Source organism: Marmota flaviventris, chromosome X (assembly GCF_047511675.1).
Source record: "Marmota flaviventris isolate mMarFla1 chromosome X, mMarFla1.hap1, whole genome shotgun sequence".
NCBI classification, from domain to species: Eukaryota; Metazoa; Chordata; class Mammalia; order Rodentia; family Sciuridae; genus Marmota; species Marmota flaviventris.
The window spans coordinates 39,352,193-39,376,348 of record NC_092518.1 but is presented as its reverse complement, the minus strand read 5'-3'; the positions used below and the strand labels follow the sequence as shown (position 1 = coordinate 39,376,348).

At 48.1% G+C, this 24,156-nt stretch overlaps 1 protein-coding gene across 3 annotated transcripts; it reads right to left on the bottom strand.

The window, feature by feature from the left end:
• Nucleotides 1–434: 434 nt before the first annotated feature.
• On the bottom strand, nucleotides 435–23,422 carry Uba1 (ubiquitin like modifier activating enzyme 1). Of its 3 annotated transcripts, XM_071606718.1 has the most exons (27): nucleotides 20,029–20,223; nucleotides 15,748–15,872; nucleotides 15,486–15,602; nucleotides 15,299–15,357; nucleotides 15,045–15,213; nucleotides 14,815–14,949; nucleotides 13,817–13,923; nucleotides 13,469–13,559; nucleotides 13,233–13,365; nucleotides 12,658–12,755; nucleotides 12,411–12,557; nucleotides 12,106–12,282; nucleotides 11,885–11,989; nucleotides 11,713–11,793; nucleotides 10,539–10,694; nucleotides 8,844–9,009; nucleotides 8,511–8,707; nucleotides 5,755–5,819; nucleotides 5,320–5,515; nucleotides 4,580–4,654; nucleotides 4,294–4,483; nucleotides 2,875–2,963; nucleotides 2,542–2,634; nucleotides 2,222–2,413; nucleotides 1,135–1,236; nucleotides 930–1,030; nucleotides 435–761 (listed from the first exon to the last, which is right to left on the bottom strand). In XM_071606718.1, exons 3-27 carry the CDS (start codon nucleotides 15,600–15,602, stop codon nucleotides 626–628), a joined length of 3,177 nt encoding a protein of 1,058 aa, XP_071462819.1. In that variant the 5' UTR covers nucleotides 15,748–15,872; nucleotides 20,029–20,223; the 3' UTR covers nucleotides 435–625. The 3 variants fall into 3 exon arrangements, with proteins under 3 accessions (XP_071462819.1, XP_027783071.1, XP_027783070.1); XM_027927270.3 differs by lacking the exons at nucleotides 15,748–15,872; nucleotides 20,029–20,223 and adding an exon at nucleotides 23,326–23,422; XM_027927269.3 differs by lacking the exon at nucleotides 15,748–15,872.
• Between the last annotated feature and the right edge of the window lie 734 nt (nucleotides 23,423–24,156).

Sequence of the window (24,156 nt, the reverse complement as noted above, 5' to 3'; positions counted from 1 at the left end):
TCCTCACGCCAGCAGGGCCATTCAGGCTCCCTGGAGCAGAGATCTGAAGTAAAGGCACCAAAGCCATTGCTGGTACCACCAGGAATCTTGTAAAGGCCTACCCAGTGTCTGAGTACTTGGAGCCAGATGGGAAGGGATCTACCCCAAGGACACAAAAAACACTGACCAAGCCCTGGCAGCCTGCTTGCTCAAACTTTCCTCTTTGCAGTTAAACTGGAGAAGGTAGGATTTGAACCCACCTCCAATCAAACTCACATGGACCCAGGTACCTACTCTATGGCCTCACTGGTGCCTCCATATTTTCATAAGAGAAAAGAACAAGAAGAGGTGGCAACTCTTACATTTACTCTGTTAGGAACTTGGCAGCTGGCCACCATCAGAACCAAATAGCTCCAGGAAGCCCCTCCTTCCCTGGAACCAGCAGGGCAGGCCACTTCTGGGTTAATATCTTTTTATTAGGAGTCAGGTTCCAAACAAGGTAGAAAGCAGTGGCAATTGGGATTCAGGTAGGGGGTGAAGAGGAGACACCAGGCTTGGCCAGTTGGGCCACTGCCAAATGGGAACCCAGGGATGGAAGGGACCTGGGGAGGGGGGACTGGGGCCAGCCTAGGTGAGTATAGGCAGGTCAGCGGATGGTGTATCGTACATAGGGGACTTCGACGTCCTCGCCGCTCTCGTCGTTGCAGCACAGCTCAAGCACCAGCGCCCGCACATGGCGGCCCAGCTTTCGCTTCGACACACGGCTTACGATCTCTGTCATCCTGGGGGTGAGCGTGAGGGTAAAGGTTCAGGAAAGCAGAAAGCAAGAGAAGAGGGGAGGTAGGTGGGGGCAGAGCAGGTGAAGGGATGTAAAGTATCCCAGCAGAGCTGGGAGTTGAGAATCCCCAAGAGACACAAGACCTCCCCTGCTGACCCAGCAGCCAACTCACGGCTGATCCAACCGTTCCTTGAGCTTGGCAGCTGGCATGAAGAAGGAATAGAGCATGGACACACCCTGGGACAGCATGGTGATCTCTAATTTGTGCTCTTTCTGGAGGGGAGGGATGGGGGACAACAGTGTCAGGGGAATGGACAGGCCAGCAAGTCACCTGCACATCTCATCCCCAGGAAGGATAAAAGAGTAAGGGTCCTTACCTTAAAGTAGTCTAGGAACTGTTTGAGGGTCATCTCCTCACCATTAGGCTGCAGCCCCTGTACCTCGAAGCGATCCCACAGTGTCCACTCTTGGTTATAGTACTGCAGCACAAGGAGGGGAGATTAAGATGAGGGTCACCCCAGAGGGCCAGCCCCTGTCACCTCCATCTCCTTACACTCATGTTAAGTCAGATCACAAAACTCTTTTGTTAAAACTCTCTCATGGACCCCACATCACTCTGAGTAACCTGCAAAATACTCTTACTGATGACTGACAAGATCTTATGCCACTGGAACCCTATAGTCTTCTCATCTCTTACCTGCTTCATCCTCTGACCTAATTCCCCAACATGCCAGGCATTACTACTACTTCAATACCCCTGTGCAAGGACTGGTCCCCAGTCTCCACCAAGGCCTGCATGGCTTATCCCCTCTCCTCCCCCAAAGACGTAGCTAACATATCAGTTTTTGCAGCAAGATATTTCCTGACCATCCCACATTTCAAACCCCAAACTTCTGGCTGAGGCTGGAGCTGGAGCTCAGTGGTAGAGCACAGGCTCAGCATATAATGCTCTGGGTTTGATTCCTGGCACCAAATAAAATAAAACACCAAACTCACCAACCCCTGGTACTCTCAAGCCTCTCCCTATCCTGTTCTTCTTTGGGAGTTCCAAAATCATTCAAATTGATATTTATATAACCTATTTTATGAATACAACCTCAGCACCTAAAAGACGATTTGCACAAAGTAGGTACTCAATAAATATTTGAATGAATCAATTAATCAAGTGAAGCATTTAGTATACATCCAAAAAATGTCAGCTGCAATTATTTGATAATTAATAATCTCTCAGGACACAATTCATATACCCCATCTTTTCTGAGGGTGTCCACAGGAGTGAAGCAGACCAGTGCTCTCAGTAAGTAGCAGGTACTTAAACAACGTGATTAATGAAAAAATGAACAAAGAGTGCACAAAAGGAGTAGGTTACACGTCAACAGAAACTCTGACCCCGTAACAAGGTGTGATGAAAAACTAAAGCCAGCTCTATAGAGACACACCCCATCTCCCAATGCAGGCCCTTACCTGGTGACGTGGTGCAGCAAGGGGTTCAGAAAAGCCAAAGAAGGGCAGGGCCAAGTTGAGGAAACCATTCTTATAGGAGTCAAGCTGTCGGTGCCCTTGTACTACCTTGTACAGCTCCAGGCACACAAGGCCAACCACAGCTGCTGTGGTTGTGGCAATGGCTGGGATGATCTTCCCTGCAATCAGCTTGCTCTGTGAGATAGGAAGAGACCAAAGGTAGTAGTGTTTAAGTAGCAAGAGGTTCAGGGTCTACAGAAAGGGAAGAATGCGGCAACTTAAGCCCAGGAGAGGGTGGAACATCAGTCCTAGATTCCCCTCACCTTGTGCCGGTCTGCAGGAGGAATGTCATAGTTTTCTGCCCGGAGGTTGGATGCAGCCACAATGAAATCCATATGGAAATTGCTATCATCATCCTGTTATTAATGGGAAGAATGGATCAGATGAGGAAGAGACTTCTTAGCCTCTAGCAACACAAGTGTTCTCCATTGCAATTACCTTGCTAGACTTCCTCAGATCACAGAGGGATGGCTAAGAACCACCAATTGATTCAGAGCCACATGATAAACTCATGATCTGATCCCCACTGACTCCAGATCCCTAGAAATCCATTCTCAGCCCACACCCCTGCCCTACCCAGGGCCCTCTTCAAGCACCTTCTCAAAATCGATAGGACACATCTTGAATCCAGGAAGCTTGTCTGGGCTGGGCAGCGTGGCCTTGAGTTCCTCTAGACGGCTGTCATCTGCACAAAGAGAAGGATGCTGTCAGCCCTTTGATCCAAACAAGGGTCTGAAATGTGGGGCAAAAGGTATTTAGGTAGATACAGGATTTGGAAAGGAGAGATATTCTAGGAAAGCAGAGGGGCAAAGCAGAGAGGTAGAGCTGGAAAATAGTACAAACCTGAAAAGGATGGAGAGAGGGGGGTAGTGGCTAATAAAGAGAGATTTCTCTAAGGAACAGAATGAAGCTGTTAGGAGAAAGGGAGATAGATCAAACAGGAGAAGTATAGATCTTACAGAAAATGATGTAGAGGGAGATAGGAAGACATGGAAGAGCTGGATACTGTAGCACATGTCTGTAATCCCAGCTACTCAGGAGTCTGAGGAGGATGGCTAGTTTGAGGCCAGCCTGGGAAATTTAGTAAGACCCAGTCTCAAAATAAAATAAAAGGCTGGGATATAGCTCAGTGGTAAAGTACTTGCCTACCATGCTGGCACGTACAGGGCCCTGGATTAAATCTCCAGTACCACACACAATACAAAAAGATACATGGAGAGGAAGATGGGGGGAAATATGAATTGAATGGACAGAGGAAAAAACAGCTAAGGGGCAGATGGAGAATGAGGAAGAAAAGGGTATATACCAAGGGTGAGATGTGTGGGAAGAAACAGGAGAATATGTGCAGATGAAAGAAAATGTTAAAAGGAAAGATTACAACAATATACAGAGAAGAACATGAAAGGCAGATATTCTGGAAGGTAGACAGGGACAGGAAAGGAGAGATGGGAGGAGATACATGGAAGGTCAATGTAGAGAGTTTCAGATGCATTACAGATATATAAGGGAAGACAGGAGAATAAATATATAGACAAGGTGTCAGTAAACTTCGGCCTAAGTATGGAGGACAATACCGGGGTGAAGACGCATGTGGGAAATGGGTGGGGAGGGGGCCGAGATGTGTGGATGGGGAAATGGGAGAGATGTGGAAGACGACAAAGCAGGTAGATATAAGGGGAGATCACTGGTGAAGACCAAAACTCTGAATGAACAGATCAAGAAAAAAGAGAGTAAAGAATAAAACCAAGGCAAATATACACAGAGCAAGAATTTAACAAAAGGCTTTCTCCTGAGGGCCAGAGTGGGAAGGAGCAGAGAGATAATCTGACTCAACTGATCCTCTTCATGTTACAGAGAAAGGGATGTGCAAAAGAAGGTGTGTGTGTGGGGGGGGGGGGGGTCAGCCTCAGACCTGGAGTCACAGAGCCAGGGGAAGAGGACTGGTGGGGAAGATAGACTAGGGTTGGAGACAAGTAGGGGTCATAACTCCTGGCCTACTGGCCAAACACCCTCACCAACAGAAGCATTGGCGCTCTGCAGTTCCTGGTCAGAAACATGGATCTTGACACCAGACTTGGGGGTGAACTCGGGGACTTGCACAGACTGCAAAAGTGTGGCCACGGCAGCTCGGTCCTGAGAGCCCATCAGCCCATAAGTCTGGGCAAACAGGTTGGCAGCAGCCATCACATAGTCCAGATGCAGGGGCTGGGGGAAGGCAGGGGCAGGGTAAGCATATGAGCCCTCAGGTGGGGAGCACCACCTCATTTCCCATCCTCCACCTGACCCCAGGAGGAGACTCACATTGTTGACATCAAATGTGAGTGGATGTGGACAACGTTTGGGCCCAGACCAGAAGGGGGCTCCGGAGCTTGTGAGCTAAAGGAGAGAGAAATTTTTGTGAAGCAGCATCTGCAATTAGAGGCTTCTCTGGCAATCCTGACTCATCATCTTGGCTCCAATCTTCCTCACTATCCCTGGCTGGGCACTCAAAGTTGACTGGAGTCAATATCAAAACACCCACACTGTAGTGAACTGTAGATGGAAGTTCCAAAGCCAGGGGAACCAGGGGCTTTGTTTAGCATTTATATTATGTAAGATAAGAAGCCATTAAAAAAAACTCTTATTGATTACTAGGCAATGAACTTATTATCAATAAATACTAATTAATCAATCCTCACAAAATACCCCATGAGGTAGATTATCATTGTTCCTATTTCACAGCTGAGGAAACTGAGGTGCAGAGAAGTGACTTGTCTAAGTTCAAAAAGAGTTGGGATTTGAACCCATAGTTCCTACAGTCCTGATGAGGCCTAAGGATTTAACTCAACCGCACCATAGATAAGGAAAACAGAAACCTCATCTCCATGGAGTGGGAAACAGAACAAACAGGTCTGGCATAATCATTTTTCTGAGATCCCCATAATTCAAGGTACTGGCCATGGCTGGACCAGTAACTGGGAGGTGCCACCTGGAGAGCCCACGGCAGGCTCCTGTTGCAGGGAAATGCATGCGGTCAAATGGAACCAGCAAGAGGGCATTACCTGGTCGGGAGGGAAGTTGTGCAGCAGCTGCCGAATGTTGTTAGAGTACTGGGTGTGCCAGTGGTGGCAGGCCCAAGTCACGCAGTCAGCCCAGTTCTGTGGTCGCTGCAGCACCAGGCTGCGCTGCACGGCCTCCAGCACTTCCAATGGCTGGGTGCCCGCCAGCCGCAATGTCCGCTCCACAAACTTGGGGTCTCTATCAGGGAGCGGAGGGGCCGAGGGGCAAGATTACACAGAGACCCTAGGAGTAGGCTCCAGGGCAATCCCACCCTCTCCATGGAAAGCTATTCCTGACCCCCAGCAGTATGAGGCCCAAGCATTCACTGGTTCCTTTGAAAAGTGTGCCTGGTGTTGAGGGTGACAGTGATGGAGAAAAGACAGGATACCTTGTCTGGCAGGCAGGGAAGAGGGCGAGGGAGTTTGTGAGTTACTCACGTGAGGTACTGGTTGACATTTTCTGCCGGCTGCTTAAAGAGGCCTTCAAACTCATCCCGAGCCCACTGCAGAAAAAGAGCATGAGAAAGCCCACCAGTCAATAAAGCAAGTAGGAAGTAAAATACATGGCTGCTCTGGAAGGGGAAGTCCTCACAACCTTCCCCATTCCCTCAATGCCAGCACTGCAATTTAAAAAAACAACTGAATTAAGCCGGGCACGGTGGTGCATGCCTGTAATCCCAGCGGCTTAGGAGGCTGAGACAGGAGAATCGCAAGTTCAAAGCCAGCCTCAGCAACTTTGGGGCACTAAGAAACTCAGTGAGACCCTGTCTCTAAATAAAATGCAAAATAGGGCTGGGGGTGTGGCTCAGTGGTCAAGTACCCCTGAATTCAATACCTGGTACCAAAAAAATAAAAAGAAAAAAAAAGACAATTGAATTGATCTGAACAATAATTACACCAACATATGTATGACAAAAACTATGGATATAGCTCAGCAGTAACGCACCTCTAGGATCAACCCCTAGTATCAGGAAAAAAAAAATTGAGTTCTGTGTATCTTACTCTACATATGCTACATCACAATAAAAAAGAAAAATATCTGCTGTGTGTGGTGGCACACACATGTAATCCCAGTGACTCAGAAGGTTGAGGCAGGAAGATCACAAGTTCGAGGCCAGCCCCAGCAACTTACCAAAGCCCTAAGCAACTTAGAACCCAGCTCAAAATTAACAAATAAGCTGGTTGAGATGGCACACGTTTGGGAAGCTGAGGCAGGAGGACCTCAAGTTCAAAGCCAGCCTCAGCAACTTAGGGAGACCCTGTCTCTAAATAAAATGTAGTAAGGGGCTAGGGACGTGGCTCAGTAGTTAAGTGCCCCTGGTTTCATTACTTGGTACCAAAGTAAATAAATAGATAGGGATGGGGATGTGGTAAAATGCCCCTGAGTTCAATCCCCAGTACAAAAAAACAAAAAGGCTCTTGAGACTCAGCAGAAAACACAACAAAGGCTCTATCCTCTGAGAATTCCCAGGATAGGAAATAGTCATTAGTGACGTAGTTTGGAGAATATAAACTTTAGAGATTGCAATTCAAATCCCAACTCTGCTGTATATTATGTAGTTTTGTAACTTCAGGCATACATGTCAATCCCCTGACTTCCATGTCCCTATCTCTAAATAGACATTGTAACAGCAATGCCTATTTCATGGGGTTGCTAGTGAGTATATTCTTTGTAGAGCTGGGCATTTAACCCACTGCAGTCTTACAAAGTGAACGTGCCAGGCCACAAATCAGAATCTAAGGATAACCAGTGTGCTATCAGAATAATTCTCAGTGCAGTGTTAGAAACCAAACCATTCAGTGTGATTAGGAGTATGGGGGTGGGAAAAAGATTAGCTCCACCTGTCACTTTCCCTTGTGACTCTGCGGTTCCAAAGTGGATGTGTCTATATTTGTGCATCTACCACATTCTCACTAGACCATGTGTGACCTTGAACTCATGAATACTCTACCACTGAGCTACAGGCCCAGCTCCCTGTGAACATATTTAAAGGTTCCTTGAAACAGTGCCAGTTATATAGTAAGTGTTAAGGTCTTTATAGCTGCACTGTGAAGTAGTTGCTACTGCTATCCCGCATTTTAGAGGAGGAATATGAAGCACAAAGAGGTTCAGTTCAAGGTCATACATGGTCTAATGAGACTGGTGGATGCACAAATATAGACACGTCCACTTTGAAACCGCAGAGTCACAAGGGAAAGTGACAGGTGGAACTGGTCTGTTTCCCACCCCCATACTCCTAACCAGTCCTAATGATTTGGTCTCCAACACTGTGCTGAGATTTATTCTGATAGAACACTGGTTATCCTTAGACTCTGTATTGTGGCCTGGCATGTTCACTTTGTAAGACTTCAGCTAGATGACATGTGTGCTGTTCCGCATGTGTGTGTGTCATACAGACAGAATTATCCTGACAAACAAGCTGTAAAACTCATTTTGAACAACTGTTAGGGAAAACTCAATATGGACTAAGTATTAGAAAACAAATAACTTGGAGATGGTAAAAAATGGCTATTAATTTTGTTCATTACGAAAATGGTGCTTTGCTTAGATAGCAGTAGTTCTCGACTAGGAGTGACTTTGTACACCCCCATCCCCCAAGACATCTGCAATGTCTGTAGACATTTTTAGCTGTTACAGTGATGAGGGGGTGTTACTGACATCTAGTGGGTAGAATCCAAGGATGCTGGGTAATACCCTACAATACACAGGACAGCATCCCCAGGACAAAGAAATACTCAGCCCCCAAATGTCAATAGTTCTGAGGTTAAAAGACCCTATTATACAGAAATATATCCTTACTCTGCAGAGGCAGAGTGAAATAGTAGGAAGTAAAGTGTTGTGATATCCAAGACACTCTAGCACAAAGAATAAAAAACTATATCAATCTAAGAAATAAATGTGGTAAAACATTAACAATTGTTAAATCTAGAGAGGGAGTGGCATTTGAGTAACCAGCATAGTATTGTTTATACTTGTCTACATGCTAGAAAAACTTAAAAATAGAAGTGAAAAAAAGAATGAGTCATCCTAGAAACCTAGGCTGCCAGGCAAGAAGTGGGGGAAGGGGAGAGATTGGAGAAAAAGCACATCTTTCACTTAGGCTTACAACATCCGAAGGCTAAGGGCCTTGTGGCTGAGAGACTAGCAGCAGCCACAGGGCTACCCTCTTTCCTTCCCCACCACAGCCACTCACCTGCAGAGTGTGCTCAATGGCATTGGGAAAGTTTTTCAGGGTACAGATGGGGATGGACTTCTCCGGTGGATCCTGGCTGGAGCTGTATGACTCTGTCAGGAAGGGAATCACCACCTGCACATTTCCCTTAGTGCCTAGTGTGCCTGACTCTAGCAGCGGCTTTCGGTAGTACACACAGCGGCGGTCCATATACATGCCTGTGGGGAGATAGAGGGGAAAGATATGAGAGGAGGAAACTTAACATCAGTAAAGGACAGGAAGATCCACAGCCCTCATACATGCACATCCACACACAACTTTGACCCTGACCTCCTCACCCGCCTCCAAACTTACGGGCATCCACATTATCCAGGGCATTGGCCACGCCATCCAGGTTTTGGAAGAAATCATCATCATAGATGCGCTCTGTGTCAGGACCCACACGGTTTTGGTGGCTTGTTACCCGGATGTGTGGATTCATCTGACGCACAGCTGCAGTGGCTGTGTCAGACTTTAACTTCTAAGGGGGTGAAGAGTTCCAGGGTGAGTGTGGAGGAACATGGCCCAGTTATTTCTGTGCTATCTTGATACATATCTATAGAGAGCCATCCACCTGAGGATTTATTTTAATACTGGAGAAGAAGGAGACCGTGAGTTCAAGAGCTCCCTGGTTTAGTAGAAGAGATAGCCTATGACAATGCCACATGGCCAGGGAAGCAGAGGACAAGTACATATTAGAGACAGTGGGCAACATCTTTTTTTTTTTTTTTTAACCCAACATATATTGTTCTTTCAGATAACAATACGCAGGGTTGATTTCCCCAAACACAGCCAAGTTGCTGGCACACAGGAAAGGCAGAGGCCTTTTAAAGCCTAAGTCAGGTCACACACCTCCTTGGCTTAAAATCCTTCCCCACCAGGATAAACCGTGGGGTCTTATCTATGCCTGGAGCACTCTTCCCCAGAAGAGGGCACTCCCACCCACTAAGGTCTTGCAGAAATGAGGCTTTCCTTAACTTTTAATATTTTTAACTATGGACGAAATACCTTCATTTTATTATTTATTTTTATGTGGTGCTGAGGATCGAATCCAGTGCCTCACACATGCTAGGCAAGCACTCTACCACTGAACCACAACCCCAGCCCTCTCCTTAAACACAGTAATCAAGGCTGCACACTGACCTTGGTATACTCAACTTTCCTTATAGTTTTTTTGCTGTATCATCTGCAGAACTGCTCACCAGCAACATGAACAGTAAAGCTCACTGATGTATTCTATCAATATTTTATATATTATTTACTATTTGGTCTCCCCCACCAGAAACTTTGTTTTATTCTTTAATGTATCTCACATATCTAGAATAGTACCTGCTACCTTAATAACTATTTGGCATATAATAAATGAATGACCCAGTAGGGGAGGAAAGTAGATACTGGGCAGGCTAAAATATAAATTGTCCCCTATGGGCTTCTCCACTAGAACCCTGTATAACTCAGTTACAAATGTGTGCAGAGGAGTGACCCTAGCTGACTAAACCACAATCTGTAGAAAGGCATGCTTCCAAGGTTGGCATTTGGCTAGAGTCTAGAAACTTTCATCTTTGACTCACTGAACCTAAACTGTTGATGCAAACACCACGGTTTATGTTGAACACCTTTGTTCCTTCTTGGAGTCCAGAAGTTTGACACATGAGTTCCATACATGAGCACCTGCTAATAAAAGCCCTGGGTGGCTAATCTCTAACAAGCTTCCCTGATCGCAACATTTCATGTGTCTTATTACAATTTGCAACTGAGGAAATAAAGCATGTCCTCAAGAGGGAGGACTCAGAAGAACTTGCAACTGACTTCACTCCATGCTCCTTTTCCCTTTGCTGATAGTGCAGTGTGTCCTTTAACTGTAATAAATCATAGCTACAAGTACAACTAAATATTCAGTTGTAGGAGTCCTCTTAGTGAAACACACTGAGCTTGGGAGTGGTTTTGGGAACCCCAAAATACTGTTAAGGAAAAAGCCTTATCTCCTAACTCTCACAACACCTGACTCACCGTGACATCCCAGGGCCGGAATAGAAACTGTCGGTTCAGATTTGATTTCTCAATGGTGTCCATATCTGTGACAATGATTTCTCCGCCATCCCCACAGCCTAGGCCAATCATGGCAAAGTTCTTGAGCAGCTCACAGCCAATGGCGCCTGCACCCACCTAAGAAACAGCCAAGATAGATGAAAGCAAATCAGAGTGACACAGGTTGATATGAAGTATCCATGGCCCCTTACTTGTCCTAGAGCCAGCAGAAGGTCTGACACCATGTCTGCAGGTTCCAGGACTTTAAGAAATGACCCATAGCCAGGAACAGTGGTGAACACCTGAATCCCAGGGACTTGGGAGACTGAAGCCAGAGGATCCTAAGTTCAAAGCCAATTTAGCAAGACCTTGAGCACCTTAATATAACAAAGGGCTGGGGGGCCGGCTCAGTGGTAGAACACTTGCCTAGCCCGTGTGAGTTTGATTCTCAGCACTGCATATAAATAAATAATAAAGTTTTTGTTTGTTTGTTTGTTTTTAAAGAGAGAGAGAGAGAGAGAGAGTGTGTGTGTGTGTGTGTGTGTGTGTGAGAGAGAGAGAGAGAGAGAGAGAGAGAGAGAGAGAGAGAGAGAATTTTTTTAATATTTTTTAGTTTTCGGCGGACACAACATCTTTATTTGTATGTGGTGCTGAGGATTGAACCCGGGCCGCACGCATGCCAGGCGAGCACGCTACCGCTTGAGCCACATCCCCAGCCCTAATAATAAAGTTTTTTTAAAAAAAAGGGCTGGGGGCCTAGGGTTGTGGCTCAGCGGTAGAGCGCTCGCCTGGCACATGCGGGACCCTGGGTTCGATCCTCAGCACCACATAAAAATAAATAAGTGAAATAAAGGTTTTGTGTCCAACTACAACTAAAAAATTTTAAAAAAAAAAGGGCTGGGAATGTGGCTCAGTGGTTAAGTGCCCCTGAGTATCTAAATAAATAAATAAATAACTGACCCAAAACCATCTTAATGACAAGGCACCAGAGAAGAAAACAGGGGCTACACCTGAATTTCCTTTACGGTAACAAAAATAAGGTGTGAGGTGGTTAAAAAAACAAAAAGACCCTCCCCCTAAGGATGTAGAAAGCACGTAAGAAGTGGTTAGAGGCCAGGGGAAGGAAGGTAGCAGGTTTTCCAATGGGATTACTCACCAGGAAGTATTTCTGCTTGCCCAGCTTCTCTTGCAGGTCTGAACCAAATACAGCCACTTGCCCATCATAACGGTTTTGACGCTGAGGAATGTGAAAAGAGGATCAGAGAGGGGCCTTCCCAGATATGCCACCAAGGATGCCTTCCCCATAGCCACGAGCTCCACTCACATACCGGGAGGCATTTGTCCTCTGTGAGGGCCTCTTTGTCTTCTGGAAGACACTCAAGGGCATCAAAGTATAGCCACTGCATGATGGGCATAAACTTCCCAGAGCAGGCCTGGCAAGGGGGAAGGAGAGGGGAAGGAGGTGGTCAGTGGTTCACTGGGGCCTGATACAGATGGACAGCAAATGATGGAGTCAGGAAAGCATGAGGCCCACTCCACCCATGCTGACCTTCATGACCTCCTGGGCAGCAAGACCCCCAATGAAAGCATTTATAGGTGCAAGGTCCCCAGCAGCCACATAAGCCAGCTTCCGTATGAGGTCCTCGTCCAAGCTATCCTGATGCACTGCCGGTAGGGCTTGAGCATTGACAGCCTGTGCTAGGGCCACCAGTTCTGTTGCATCCTCCTGGGAGGCAGAAGGAACCAAATGAGGCCCTGTCAGGCCACTGGTAGGGAAGAAAGTGGACTGAGAGGCATGGTGGGCCTTTAGAGCCAAGGATTTATGCCCTGGCTGTCTCACCCACCCCCCACTACCTCATTGCGGGGTCGAGGTGGCCGGCTATGCTGAGCACAGAACTGGTGCAGAGCCTGGAAGCCAATGTGTAGCTGAGCAGGGCGTGAAAACTTGGCGAAGTCTGTCATCACAAAGTCAGGCTCCGCCAGTGAGGCTGGCAAGGATTTCTGGGGGGTTGGATAGGGGAAGGACATTAGAACCAAAGAAAGGATCAAAGAATTTGGAAATGCCTAGAATCATACCCCATTGCTCCCCTCACACACTCACAAAGCTAATCTTCTTAGGTACTTTGACCTGAGTGACGATGCCTCCGCGGATATAGTCAGAGAAGTTAGAAGTGTCACAGATGCTAAAGGTGTAAGGACCTATGGTAGATGGGGGAGGTCATCAGTCTATTCACCCTCCTTCTAATCCACAATGCCCACAAGATAATGAAAAAAACCATCCTTGCCCCAGCCTAGACATTAAAAACCATCTAGCCTCTACCCCAGAGCCAGCTCAGACCCCATGAGGCCCTGAGTAGTCCCTGGCCCCCAGTCTCCAATGGAGACCCTTTCTCTACTCCTATCCAAATGAGCTCAGACATGAGTGAATCCCCTGATCTGCCCCATTCAAGCATCTTTCCCTTGCTCAACTCTAACACTACATATTCCTTCTCCCAGGAATGGCAGTTCAAACATAAAGAAATTCTTTCCCATGCCCACGAGCACTGATGGAGTCTGTTTCTGGTTCATCTCAGCCACTCAGGATGTGTCTCCCCTCACTCTGAACCCCAGGGATACGTTTCCTCCCTATAACATCCTACCCAGTTCTCCTCCAATGCCCCCATGGCCTTAGCTCACCCAGGACTTTGATCTCTATGGGCTGATTTCCGTTGAGCTCAATCATTCCCTGTACTTCTGAAAAGGAGACAAAGTCGCCACTCTCAAACCCATGTCGGGCCTCATCCAGGCAGGTAACCACACCGGGATTGTCCTGGTTAAAGAAGAGTGAGCCTCAGAAGCAGGCTCAGGGAGCAGACAGGGAGGACTACCACTTCCCATCTGCATGCCAGGCCTCCTGAGGCTGGTCTCCTCACCTTGGTGACCATAGAAACCATAGCACTGAGAGGCTGCTCTCCATTAGAATCTGTAAGGACCATCTCCTCTCCAAAGTCACAGAAGAGCTGCCTATAGTGGAAGACGACAAGACTGATGGCCAAACCATGCACACAGGCCCTACACATCCTTCAAAGTGCAGTCAATATATACAAACTCAGTGCCTCGCTGGGGGGATCAGATCATATGCTAATGCCATATGGGGAAAGGTGAACACACAAAATATAAAATTCAGGTGGTTGAGGAGGGATGAAGGCAGTGACAATCTGGGGGTCTTGGCCTGGGCCTGATATGGGTTAGTGGGAAAGAGGGCCAGGGGCAGCACTCACCCAAACAGGCCTCGTGTGTCTGCCACAACCAGCTTGATGCCACGGCTGTGACAGAATGCACCCACTCGCAACTGCTCCTCCAGGGGGGTATTGGTCAGGACCACCACCTGTGGAGAAGTGGAGGCTCAGGCCAAGGGCCCAGCCCTATGGGGAACGAGGGGAAAGGGGGAGAAAACAATGGCAGAGGTGGGGAGGGCTCAAGTAGTCCTTAAGGTATAGATGTCTGGGGTCTTTCTGATTCAGTCTTCCTAAGGAAGACTGCTGCAGGTACAACTCCACTTAGCAAGGGTGAAACTCAGTGTAGAGAAAAATGCATCCCTACATTATGTCAGGAAAGCTAAAGAGATAGCTAGGCGCAGAGCCTGGAGAACAGCTGACTCACCTGTTTGACAAACACCCACTGCTCTCTGCCTACAACCTTGGATGCCCTGCAAGACCCAGGAGGAGTAAAACTGTCTCGAGCCAAAGTCTGAGCTCACTCCTACCATACCCGCCTGCTCCTGGTTCTCAAGACAATGCCTGCTTGGCAGGCAGTGATCTTTGAGTCTCTGCTCTCTCCCAAGAGCCCATCCCTGCCCACTGAGGTGGGAGGCTACTGCTGCACTAGGGTGCAGCTCTAGTGCCCTGGCCCTCAAGGACTCCTAAGACAGAACCTCAACTCCCACAGTCCCTCGTTCCAGCTCAGAATTTTTATTTAGCAAACATCCATATAGCCCTTACCATGTGCCAGCTGTTATTCTAAACGCTTAACCCTCACAGAAGCCCAATGAAGTCAATACTGCTGCCATGCCCAGTCTACAAACAGGAAAACTACGGCATAGGGTCAAAGTGACCTGCACCAAAATACAGCAGGTAAAGCTAGAATTCATCCATCCTCTAGACTTCCCAACACAAAACCTGGTGCCCAGGCTGGCCTGTTAAATCCTGAATAACACTGAACAGACTAGAGATGGGCTCGGAGAGAATTAAGCAGGAGGGTGGGGGGGTGTCCCAAGTACCTGGAAGCCACTAAGGAAGTCCTCAACAAGAGGCCCAGTATGGGCAGTGACAGGCACGTAGCTGTTGAGCTCAGCGAGGCGGGGCTGGGACACCTCAGCCCGGTTTTTACCAATGTCCTCCTCCCGTAGGTAGAACTACAAAGAGGGAAGTAGGGGGGAAAAAGTGAAGAGACTATGGCAGGCAGTGGGGCCGGTGCCTCAACAGGGAGAATGGGGCTGGGAAGAGGTACCTGGGAGGACAGGTCAGCCCACTGGGCAGTGCCCTGATCATGTAGGGTGACAGCCTTAACCCCACCAAGGATGATGTTCTTAGCGATCTCCACACCCAGGCCCCGCAGGCCGGAAACCAGGACGCTGGATGTCTGGAGCCGCTTCATTGCCTCATGGCCCAACACATACCTGCCAAGTTAGGGGGCACTACAGGTCAGGGCCTGACCCACCCAACCCTACCCTCTTACCCCAGCCAGGCCTTAGCCCCACTTACAGCTGCCGGGAGTAAAGGCCCTCATCTATGTCTGCTTCACTGCCGTTCTTCGCCATTCCCTAGGGATCGAGGGCAAGAACAGGTTTAGGGAGATGTGCAGGAATGGGGTGTGGAGAGATGCACAATGATACAAAGGACCTTCCCACCCACCACCATGCCTGTCAGTCTCCAGGAAGAAGATACTCACGTTGGTTGGCACCGAGGGCACTTCGGACAACACGGACTGGGCAGGGGAGCAGTTAGAACCCGGCTTTGGATCAGGCCCGGACACGCGACGTTTCTTGGACAGCGGCGAGCTGGACATCTAGAGGGGAAAAGAAGATTCAAAGTGAGCCTGGGGCACACAAGAACATTTTCCTGCTTGTTAATATGACTATGGGGTTAGGAAGACTAATGTATTAGCAACCCTGTTTTACAAGAGACTGACATAGAGAGATGAAGTGACTTGCCCAGGGTCACACCACTGTTGGGGGTAAGATCTGAACCCAGGTGGTCTGGCTTGCAAATCCACGTTGTTGACCACTAAGCCATTTGCCTCTCCCCAGCCCAGGAAAATAAGGGAGAGACTCCAATCCTGTGGGGTGAAGAAACGACAAGACTACTTGTGGGGAGGTCAGAGGAGGGATGTGGATTCAGGATAGACTTGGTTTCAAATCTTGACCATGTTGCTCCTTGACGGGTATCATTTAACCCCTATGGGGATCGATTTCCTCACCTGTAAAATAGGGGTGATGATACAGTTTACCTTCCCCAAGGGGTTGAGACGAGAAAAAACACAGACCTGGCACAAAGGAGGTAGGCAACACCAAGCAGCCATTCCCCTCACTCTCTTCTCCCTTTATCCCAGGGATGGGGATAGGGGGATGTGCAAGAGGGAAACAATGCTTGGACAGTCATCAGAGTATCACACTCATCAGGGCGGCGTGATGGCAGGGGATACCCTACTGAGAACACAGTCCCCAGGGGGTCAAGGAGGAGTTTTACAAAGCCCAACTATCCAACCTCAAACTTTGGGAGGGGAAAATGAGCCCAGGCCAATTAAAAAAAGAAGAAAACATTTCAAGTCTCATCTATATGTGGAATCCCTTAAACAGGTTAACAGTATGATAAACATTCACTAGGAGTCCTCCCTGTGCCAGATACCATACCAAACATCGTACGAGCCTTGTCTCCAATCTGTCTTCAGGTCACCCCTGTGGAGTTTAGACTACAATAGTAACCCCCAACTCACACAGGGAGAAAAAAATTCATTCAGAGATGTTTGATGACTTGACCAAGATTCCCACAGAGAATGGCTGAACTGGGACCTGACCAGGATCTGCTGACTCTGAAGCCCAAGCTACTTCCCAGTATTATCAAGTTTCATCCCCTCAATGACTCTGACCCCACAAGGCAGGATTTAGCGTCTTTGCTGGATAAATGAGAAAACCTGAGCTCAGAGTCAAGTGACTTACTAAGGGTCATATACTAGGTTGCAGAGACAGAATACAGCCTGCAGTGGCAATGAACTCTGAGGGGCCACGGGAGGGGGGGCTAGATCTAGATGCTAGAGACTAGAGGACCCACAATCACTTCCCCTCACCCCCAATGCTCCCTCCTCAAAGCACTGAACCTTTGCTTACCCTGAAGTTTTCTGTTCACATAACTGATCCTCCACCAAGCCTTTTTTGATACCCAACCACACCAAGTACTTAAGATTCCACCCTGGCACCTGTCACACTCTAGCACTAACCACAATGACAAGAGCTCCCTATGGTCTACCCCAAGCTTACTGCCAGTCAATCCCAGGGTAAAAGGCTTTGTCTAATCCTAACAATGCTCATGAACCACATAACCCTATGCCCAAATCACAAATGGGAAAACAAAGGCTTAGAAACAACTCCACTTGCCTACCCAGAGTCACACAGCTTGTGGAGAATAGTTTGTTGAATTTTCCTGGGTAAACAGGACCCAGCTCCAGGCCCTGCCCAGAGGGCTAAGGGATGAGAGGGTAAGGAGGGTAAGGAGGTAGGAGGCTGGCTAGGGCCCATGAGTCTGCTGATCAAATTGCTGAGAATGCTAAGAACCAACCTGGATAGGAAGAGGCTTGGTGAGTTAGGAAGGAGACAAAGGCAATTACTATTTTCCATTCACTGGCTCCCTGACTCAGTGTAGGGATCTCATTTCCTCTGAGCCCCATTTTATCCAAAAGCTGGGACAAATACAACTGTCCTCAAGGGACTGCTAGGAGAGTTAAAGAAGTCAAGGTCTGTGGTCAGAACTCGGACCTGAGAACATGTGAGATCCTGCAAGGACACCTGCAGGGACCTCCAATACTTAGTTGTATCTTTGCCTTGCCATTTGGTTGGTATGTTTAGGACATATGCTCTCATTACTCCTTAAATCGGAGATGATCCAGGGCCAGAAAGTTCTTTAATAACTGGAACTTTTATCTCTAGACCCCTAGTGCTGGCAGCAAGGGCCTAAGCAGGTTTGGGATAATTGATCAAAAGTGGATTTCAATTGCCAAGGTTTGGAAAAGCCCTTTCTCAAGGTGAAGAGGAGTTTGGTGTAGAAACCCCCAGAAAGGAGCTAAACATCTCCACATCCAGCAAAAATCATCACCACAACCACCATCATCATGTATACCCTCAACAAGCGCTCAGGCCCCTATCAAGTGCATATTATGTGAATTGTTTAGTAAAGCTGAACTGTGCTTTAGAGGGTTTCAAAACTGACCTGCAGTCTCCAAACTGATGATTGTGAAGCCAGAGCATGTTTTACCCTCAAACCACAGTTGAGGGTACAGTCCTGAAGTAGGTTTGAGAAGTGGCAGGCACAGGGCCAAGTGATCAGGATGGAGAAGCTAGGGCACAGAAAAGAGATACTAAGGCCTGCCAAGCTTCCTGGGAAGGGTTAATTGATAATTCCTTGGGAATGTGAGAAAGGAAAATCAGGAAGAAGTTGTCTGAACCCAAGGAGCTCTGAGGGAGATAGAAAAGGAGATGTTAGAAGTTCCAGGGGGACCCAGCCATGGTGTTAGGAAACACTCAAATCTGCATCTCTGGAAAAGGATCTTTTGGGGAGGTCCGAGAAACTTCAGTTGGCCCCCAGACATTGCAAGGAGGAAGATGGTCAGTTGCTGGGGGAAGCTGCAACTGGGTGGGAGATTTTAGAGCCCAAGGATGCTGGTGGCACAGAAAAACCCTCCACCAAAAAATAACTGTTTCTCAGGATGAGAGGTATATAACACTAATGCCTAAAGTCCCAGGAGGCTGTGAGAATGGATGCTGAGGGGCTGGAGAGGTCTCTGAGGACAGACCCTTGGGGAGGGATTTCTAATGGAACACAAAGGCCCTTCATGGATCTCTCTTGACAGGATATGCTAGGTACCATAGCTGCAGACAAGGTGGAGAAAGAAAGATGAATCCAGACAGTTTTAGCCTTAAAAACGTTAGTAAGTAAACACTGGCTAGGTCCTCAAGTGGAGTTAGTTTCTCTGACCAATTATGTTCGATTCCATGCAAGCTCTGTAAGCAGATGCTTGGCGGGGGGTGGGGGAGGGTCCCCTCAATTCTGATGGAGGTCTAGTGGGCCTGTTAGGGTATGATACTGGTATTCTATGAGGCTGGAAGCAGAAGCTGAGGGCTTTTGACTGAAGCTGCTGGGGATCCTGAAAAGATTTGAGACCAGATTCTGAAGCCTGATGTGCGATTAAAAGAGAAGTTAAAACCCTGGTTGGCTTCTGAAGGCAGAGGTTGGGTCAGGAAGAGGATTGTCCAACAGAATGGGGTAGAAGCCAACAGGGTCTGCAAGAACAGATGGTGGCAGGGTATTTTTAATGGAGGATCATGTATCTAAATAGTTCCTCCCTGATATATGATGTGGAAGTTGCTAAGGCCTGTGAGCAGTAGTGTCAGAAGAGAACACCAGAAACACATAACAGGGAGAATTACCCAAAGTAGTGAAAGTTTCTAAGGGCAGATTCTAGGAACTGAAAGGAATCTCTAAAGGCAGATGCTAAGAGCAGTCTCTGAATAGAAATGCTGGGCCCAGAGGGGGTATCTGATAGAAGATGCTAGGGGTCAGGTGGGGTTGGGAGACCTCAGATGTATAAAGGGGCCTCCAAAAGGCTGGCCAGGGCCAAAATGCAAAATGGCTTTTCAAAGGGTCTAATCCCATTAAAGGCAGATAGTGTATGCAAGGGGCAGAGGAGGGGGGTGGGCCAGCGGATGTCTTAAGGGAAATACTAAAGAAGGTGCTCTCTCAGAAATGATGGCCTTACGGACCCTCCCTGAAGTCTGGTCCCTCTTGGAAGCCACGAGGAGTCTGAAGGGAGATTCTGGGAAAGTCTTTAATATCACACAATGGGAAAGGGCTTAACCCAGCAATGCTGATCCTAGTGCCCTTATGGGAAAGTGGAGGAAGTTATGGTCTGATATAAGGTTCGAGATGGAGTCAGGTACCTGACTAAGGATGTTAAACTTGAGTCTCCATAAGCACATCTGGGGGGGGGGGGGGGTCCGACCCCAAGGTCAGATTTTGCAGCCCCTGAGAGAGAGCCGGTGGTCCCAGATGGGAAACATCGGCCGCGCCCCTGAATCTGGCATGCTCCCTTCTCCGCTGATCACTGGCGCCGGAGTCACAGCGGCCCGCCCAGACATCAGCTTGGCACAGCGCCAGCCCAGGCCTCTCCACAGCCTCCCGAATCCCCTGCCCCGGGCCAGGTGCCGAGAAAGGCTGTTTGTTACCAATGCCGGTTCCCCGGGTCGCGCCGCCGCCAACTCCTCAAGGAGCCGAAGCCAAGCCCGGCCGCCACCCTCCTCCTTCTCCTCCTCCTCCCCGCCGCCTGGGCCGCGTAGAATCGCCGCCGCCGCCGCCTTCTCCTCCCCCGGCCGTTGTGGTTGTGGTGCTACTCCCTGCCACCTTCTTCCCTTCTGCCGACACAAGATGGCGGCCGAAGAGCCCAAGGCCGGAACAAAACCCTGGGCCCCACCCCCAGGAACCCGGATGCAGGAGGGCCGCGCCCACTCATGAATCATGTATGTTCCCTGCCTGGTTGTGACTCTTTCGGTTAGAAGGGGAACAGCTCCACCTGGTGGGTACTGTGGCAGTAACTAGGAAAACAGGTAAAACAAGAGGCCACGCCCCATGGAAAATGAATAAGGAATGAATTGTTGCACTCAGACTGTCATGGAAACCAAGGAAGAACCTCAAGGCCACGCTTCCTGATTGTGAATTAGACACGAAGCCAGGCAGTTGGTTCTAACACCAGGCAACCAGAGAGTGGATGTTAAAACATGGCAGCCACACCCACTGCTCATGAATAATGAATGATCTTGCAGCAGCCTGGATGCCAAGGAGACCAAGCCTGCATCTTATTCATGAATAATGCATAAGGCCCAGTGGGCTGGAACAAAAGAGGCAGGACCGCCTATTGCTACATCTAATACCTTGTACTCAGAGAAATGGGGCTACTGCAGGGAAAACCGTGCTCCCCTGGCTCCTGAATAATGAATGATGCTGTTGCAGCAGCTCAACCTGGAAACTCAGAGAGGTCAACAAAGGTCCCACCCAGTATATTAATTATTCATGAGGTTGAATGGCCATAAACACTCATAGATAACCATCCCAGCAAATAAGGATTTATGATACATAGTCAAGGCAATGTGGTCATGCCTTCCTGTTCATGAGTAATAATAGATGACCCTGCAGAGACCAGGGAAACCCAGTGGAAAGCATAAGCCCCTCCTTCCCATCCCTGACTAACTGCTCAGGAACCAGGGCTGCCTTGGTCCAACCAAATCCAGACGCACTATTTGCCTTTGACAGGTGCCTCGGTTTCCACAACTGTAAAGATTAAAATTGTGATTGAACCCATCCACCTCACAGAGATGAATTTATTATGAAAATCAGAAAAAGTGAATTATGGAATGAGCCTTAGAACAATATCGCCACAAAACACTGCTAATTTTTTTAAATTACATATATGTATATATTTAAAATACTATATGTGTGTATATTTATATACAAACATATTTACATTAATATAAAACTAGTTATGGGTGAGGATATCTCCAGCTACTACAGAAACCCCCAACTTAGGCCACTATTTCCCCATCCAGAAAATCAAAATAACAGTAACTTACCTTGCATTGGAGTTTCTTTTTCCTCTTTCCCCTTTTTTTTTTTTTTTTTTTTTGTTTGGGAATTGAACCCAGGGGTGCTTTACCACTGAGCTACATCCCCAGTCCTCTATCTATCTATTTTAAGACAGGGTATCCCTAAATTGCTGAAGCTGGCCACTAACTTGAGATTCTCTTGGTCTCCTGAGTTGCTGGGACCAAGCCTGCATCACTGTGCCTGGCTTGGGTTGGAGTTTAAATGCCTAAATTTGTAGAAAGGGTTTAGAACACTGATACATAGTAAATACTATATAACTAACAATAGTAGTGTCCTTTAAAAAAAATAGAGTATTGCCCAGGCTGATCTCACCAGGGCTCAAGTGATCCTCCTGCCCCGGCCTCCTTGGTGGCCTGACTACAGGTATACAACACTGTGCCCAGCAGTGGTGCTACTATTAACTTGGGGGAAGGATGTTATAGTATTTGATTATTAAGACTATAGACTCAGGAACTAGACTGACTGGGTTTGAATCCTGGCTGGGCCACTGTGTGATCTTAGGCAAATTACTTAGCCTTCCTGTGTCCCAGTTTTCTCATCTATAAAGTGGGATAATAATAACATACCTCCTAGGATTTTTCTGAAGATAAAATGGACTTATAAAGTCACTAAGGGCTGGGGTTGTAACTCAATGGTGGAGCGCTTGCCTAGCACGTGTGTGGCAGTGGGTTCCATCCTCAGCACCGCATATAAATAAATAAAATAAAGGTATTGTGTCCATCCACAACTAAAAATATTTTTTAAAAAGTCGCTAAATGAGCGATTTTATCCGTATACCCGTTATCCAGATACCCATTTTTCATGCTCATTCAAAGTTTGGCTAAATATCACACAACTGGAATGAAGCCATGGGATTTGAATCCAGAGGCTCGGTTGATAATCTGGCATTACTGGGCCAGAAGGAAGGAAATGCCGAGGCCTCATCCTTCACCAGACACAGGGCTTAAATCCTGGAATCTATAAGAGAAATCTAACCCGCGGATCATGCAGATGAAGCTGTGAAAACCACGCCCCTCATAAATTGGGCACAGTGCCCCTAGAAAAGTCTCAGAAAACTCGGGGCACTACTCACCTCGATTGATTGTTGTATGAATAAGCAGGCTTTGGAACACCCCTTCAGCATGCCCCTTCTGAACGCTGTTCCGCCCCCTCGAGAATAATTCGCAAGCAGATACCTCTGGCGAACCAGGTGCGAAAGAGACCAAAAACTGCTTCCCACCACAGCCCCACCTCCTCATGAATAATGAAAAACGCCGCGACCAACGAAGGCCGGGAAGCACTACGTCCGCTCAGGAAGAGCCTAGCAGACGGTCTCTTTCCCAGCCTAAGCTGGGGGGCTCCTCTCCCTGGGTCTGAGCCCCAACGTGTCCAGTCTCGCAGTCCCGAGTAACCTCATCAGGCGCGGAGACTTCATCATAGAACCCGAGGTCACAAAGACCACAGATACCTCCATAATGCCACGTCGGTCCCGAACGTTCCCACTGTCACCGGGTCCTGTCCTGAAACAAGCCCTCCTCAAACCTCGCCTAGACGTTAGTAATCTCCAACTTCTCCTCTCTCTCAAGGGAAACACCCCAAATCCTGCCGGACGAGTACACATATACAGACCCTAAGTCTCCCCTAGCCTCCCCCTAAGTCCTGCCTCCGAGGGGTACTCCTCGAAACAGACTCCCAAATCCCACCCCAGGGTCCCCCAAAGGCCGCCTACTAAGGGTCTTCTCAAAAGCAGACATCCCATAAATGCCACCCCGGGCCCGTAGCCACCAGATATACCCATTAAGGGATCCCCAAAGTTGGGATTGGGGAGCGCCCTCCTCCAAATGCTGTCCAAGGAAGGGGCTTGGGGAAAAGGTGCTCCAGCTCACCCCCTGTGCCGGGCGGAAGCCTCGCCTTCTTTTTGGAGATGAGCCGAAGCCACGGGGCAACGGAAGAGCAAACCACCTCCGTCGTGCAAGAAGAACCAGAGTTTGCGCGGAGGTCGGAAGCGCGGGGCCTTAGAGGGCCCCCGGCCTGGAATGTACCACAGATGCTTGGCAAGAGGGGTGTTTGCCTCTGCTCCAGTGCTTCTGGCGCCCGTTTCAGATCCAGATACCCCTACAAGCTATGGTACGTCCCAAACGCGAGTGGCATGCTGGGGTTGGTAGTCCTGTCTGGCCAGTGCCTGGTGCACGTGGTGGGTATCAGCGCGCAGAATTCGGGAAAATGTAAGCATGAGCTGAGGATTTCCGGGAGCCGTACTCTGTGCGGTGGGAAAAGGGAACGGAAAGTGATGGTGCCTCCAGATTAAAAGGCACACCCATCCTACAGATGGAGAGACTGAGGCTCAGGTAGCCAAAGGAGTTCATTCATTTGTCGTTTATGGAGCTCAAGCTGTGGGCCAAGTGATGGGGAGTCTTGCCTTCGTGAAACTAATATTTTGGAGTGAGACAGACCATAAACATAAAAAATAAGTAAAAATTATAGTTTCACATATAAATATGTATCATAGTAGGTATCTGTGATTATATAATATAAATCACTTATTTTATTTTTTATAATATAGGGTCTCCCTTCTGTTGCCCAAGCTGGTCTCAAAATACTGGGCTCAAGTGACCCTCTTCCCTCAGTCTCTCAAGTAGCTGGGACGAAACAAGTCTCTGGGTGGGCTTGATTTTTGTTTATTTGCAGTACTGATGAACAAACCCAGACCTTGGCAT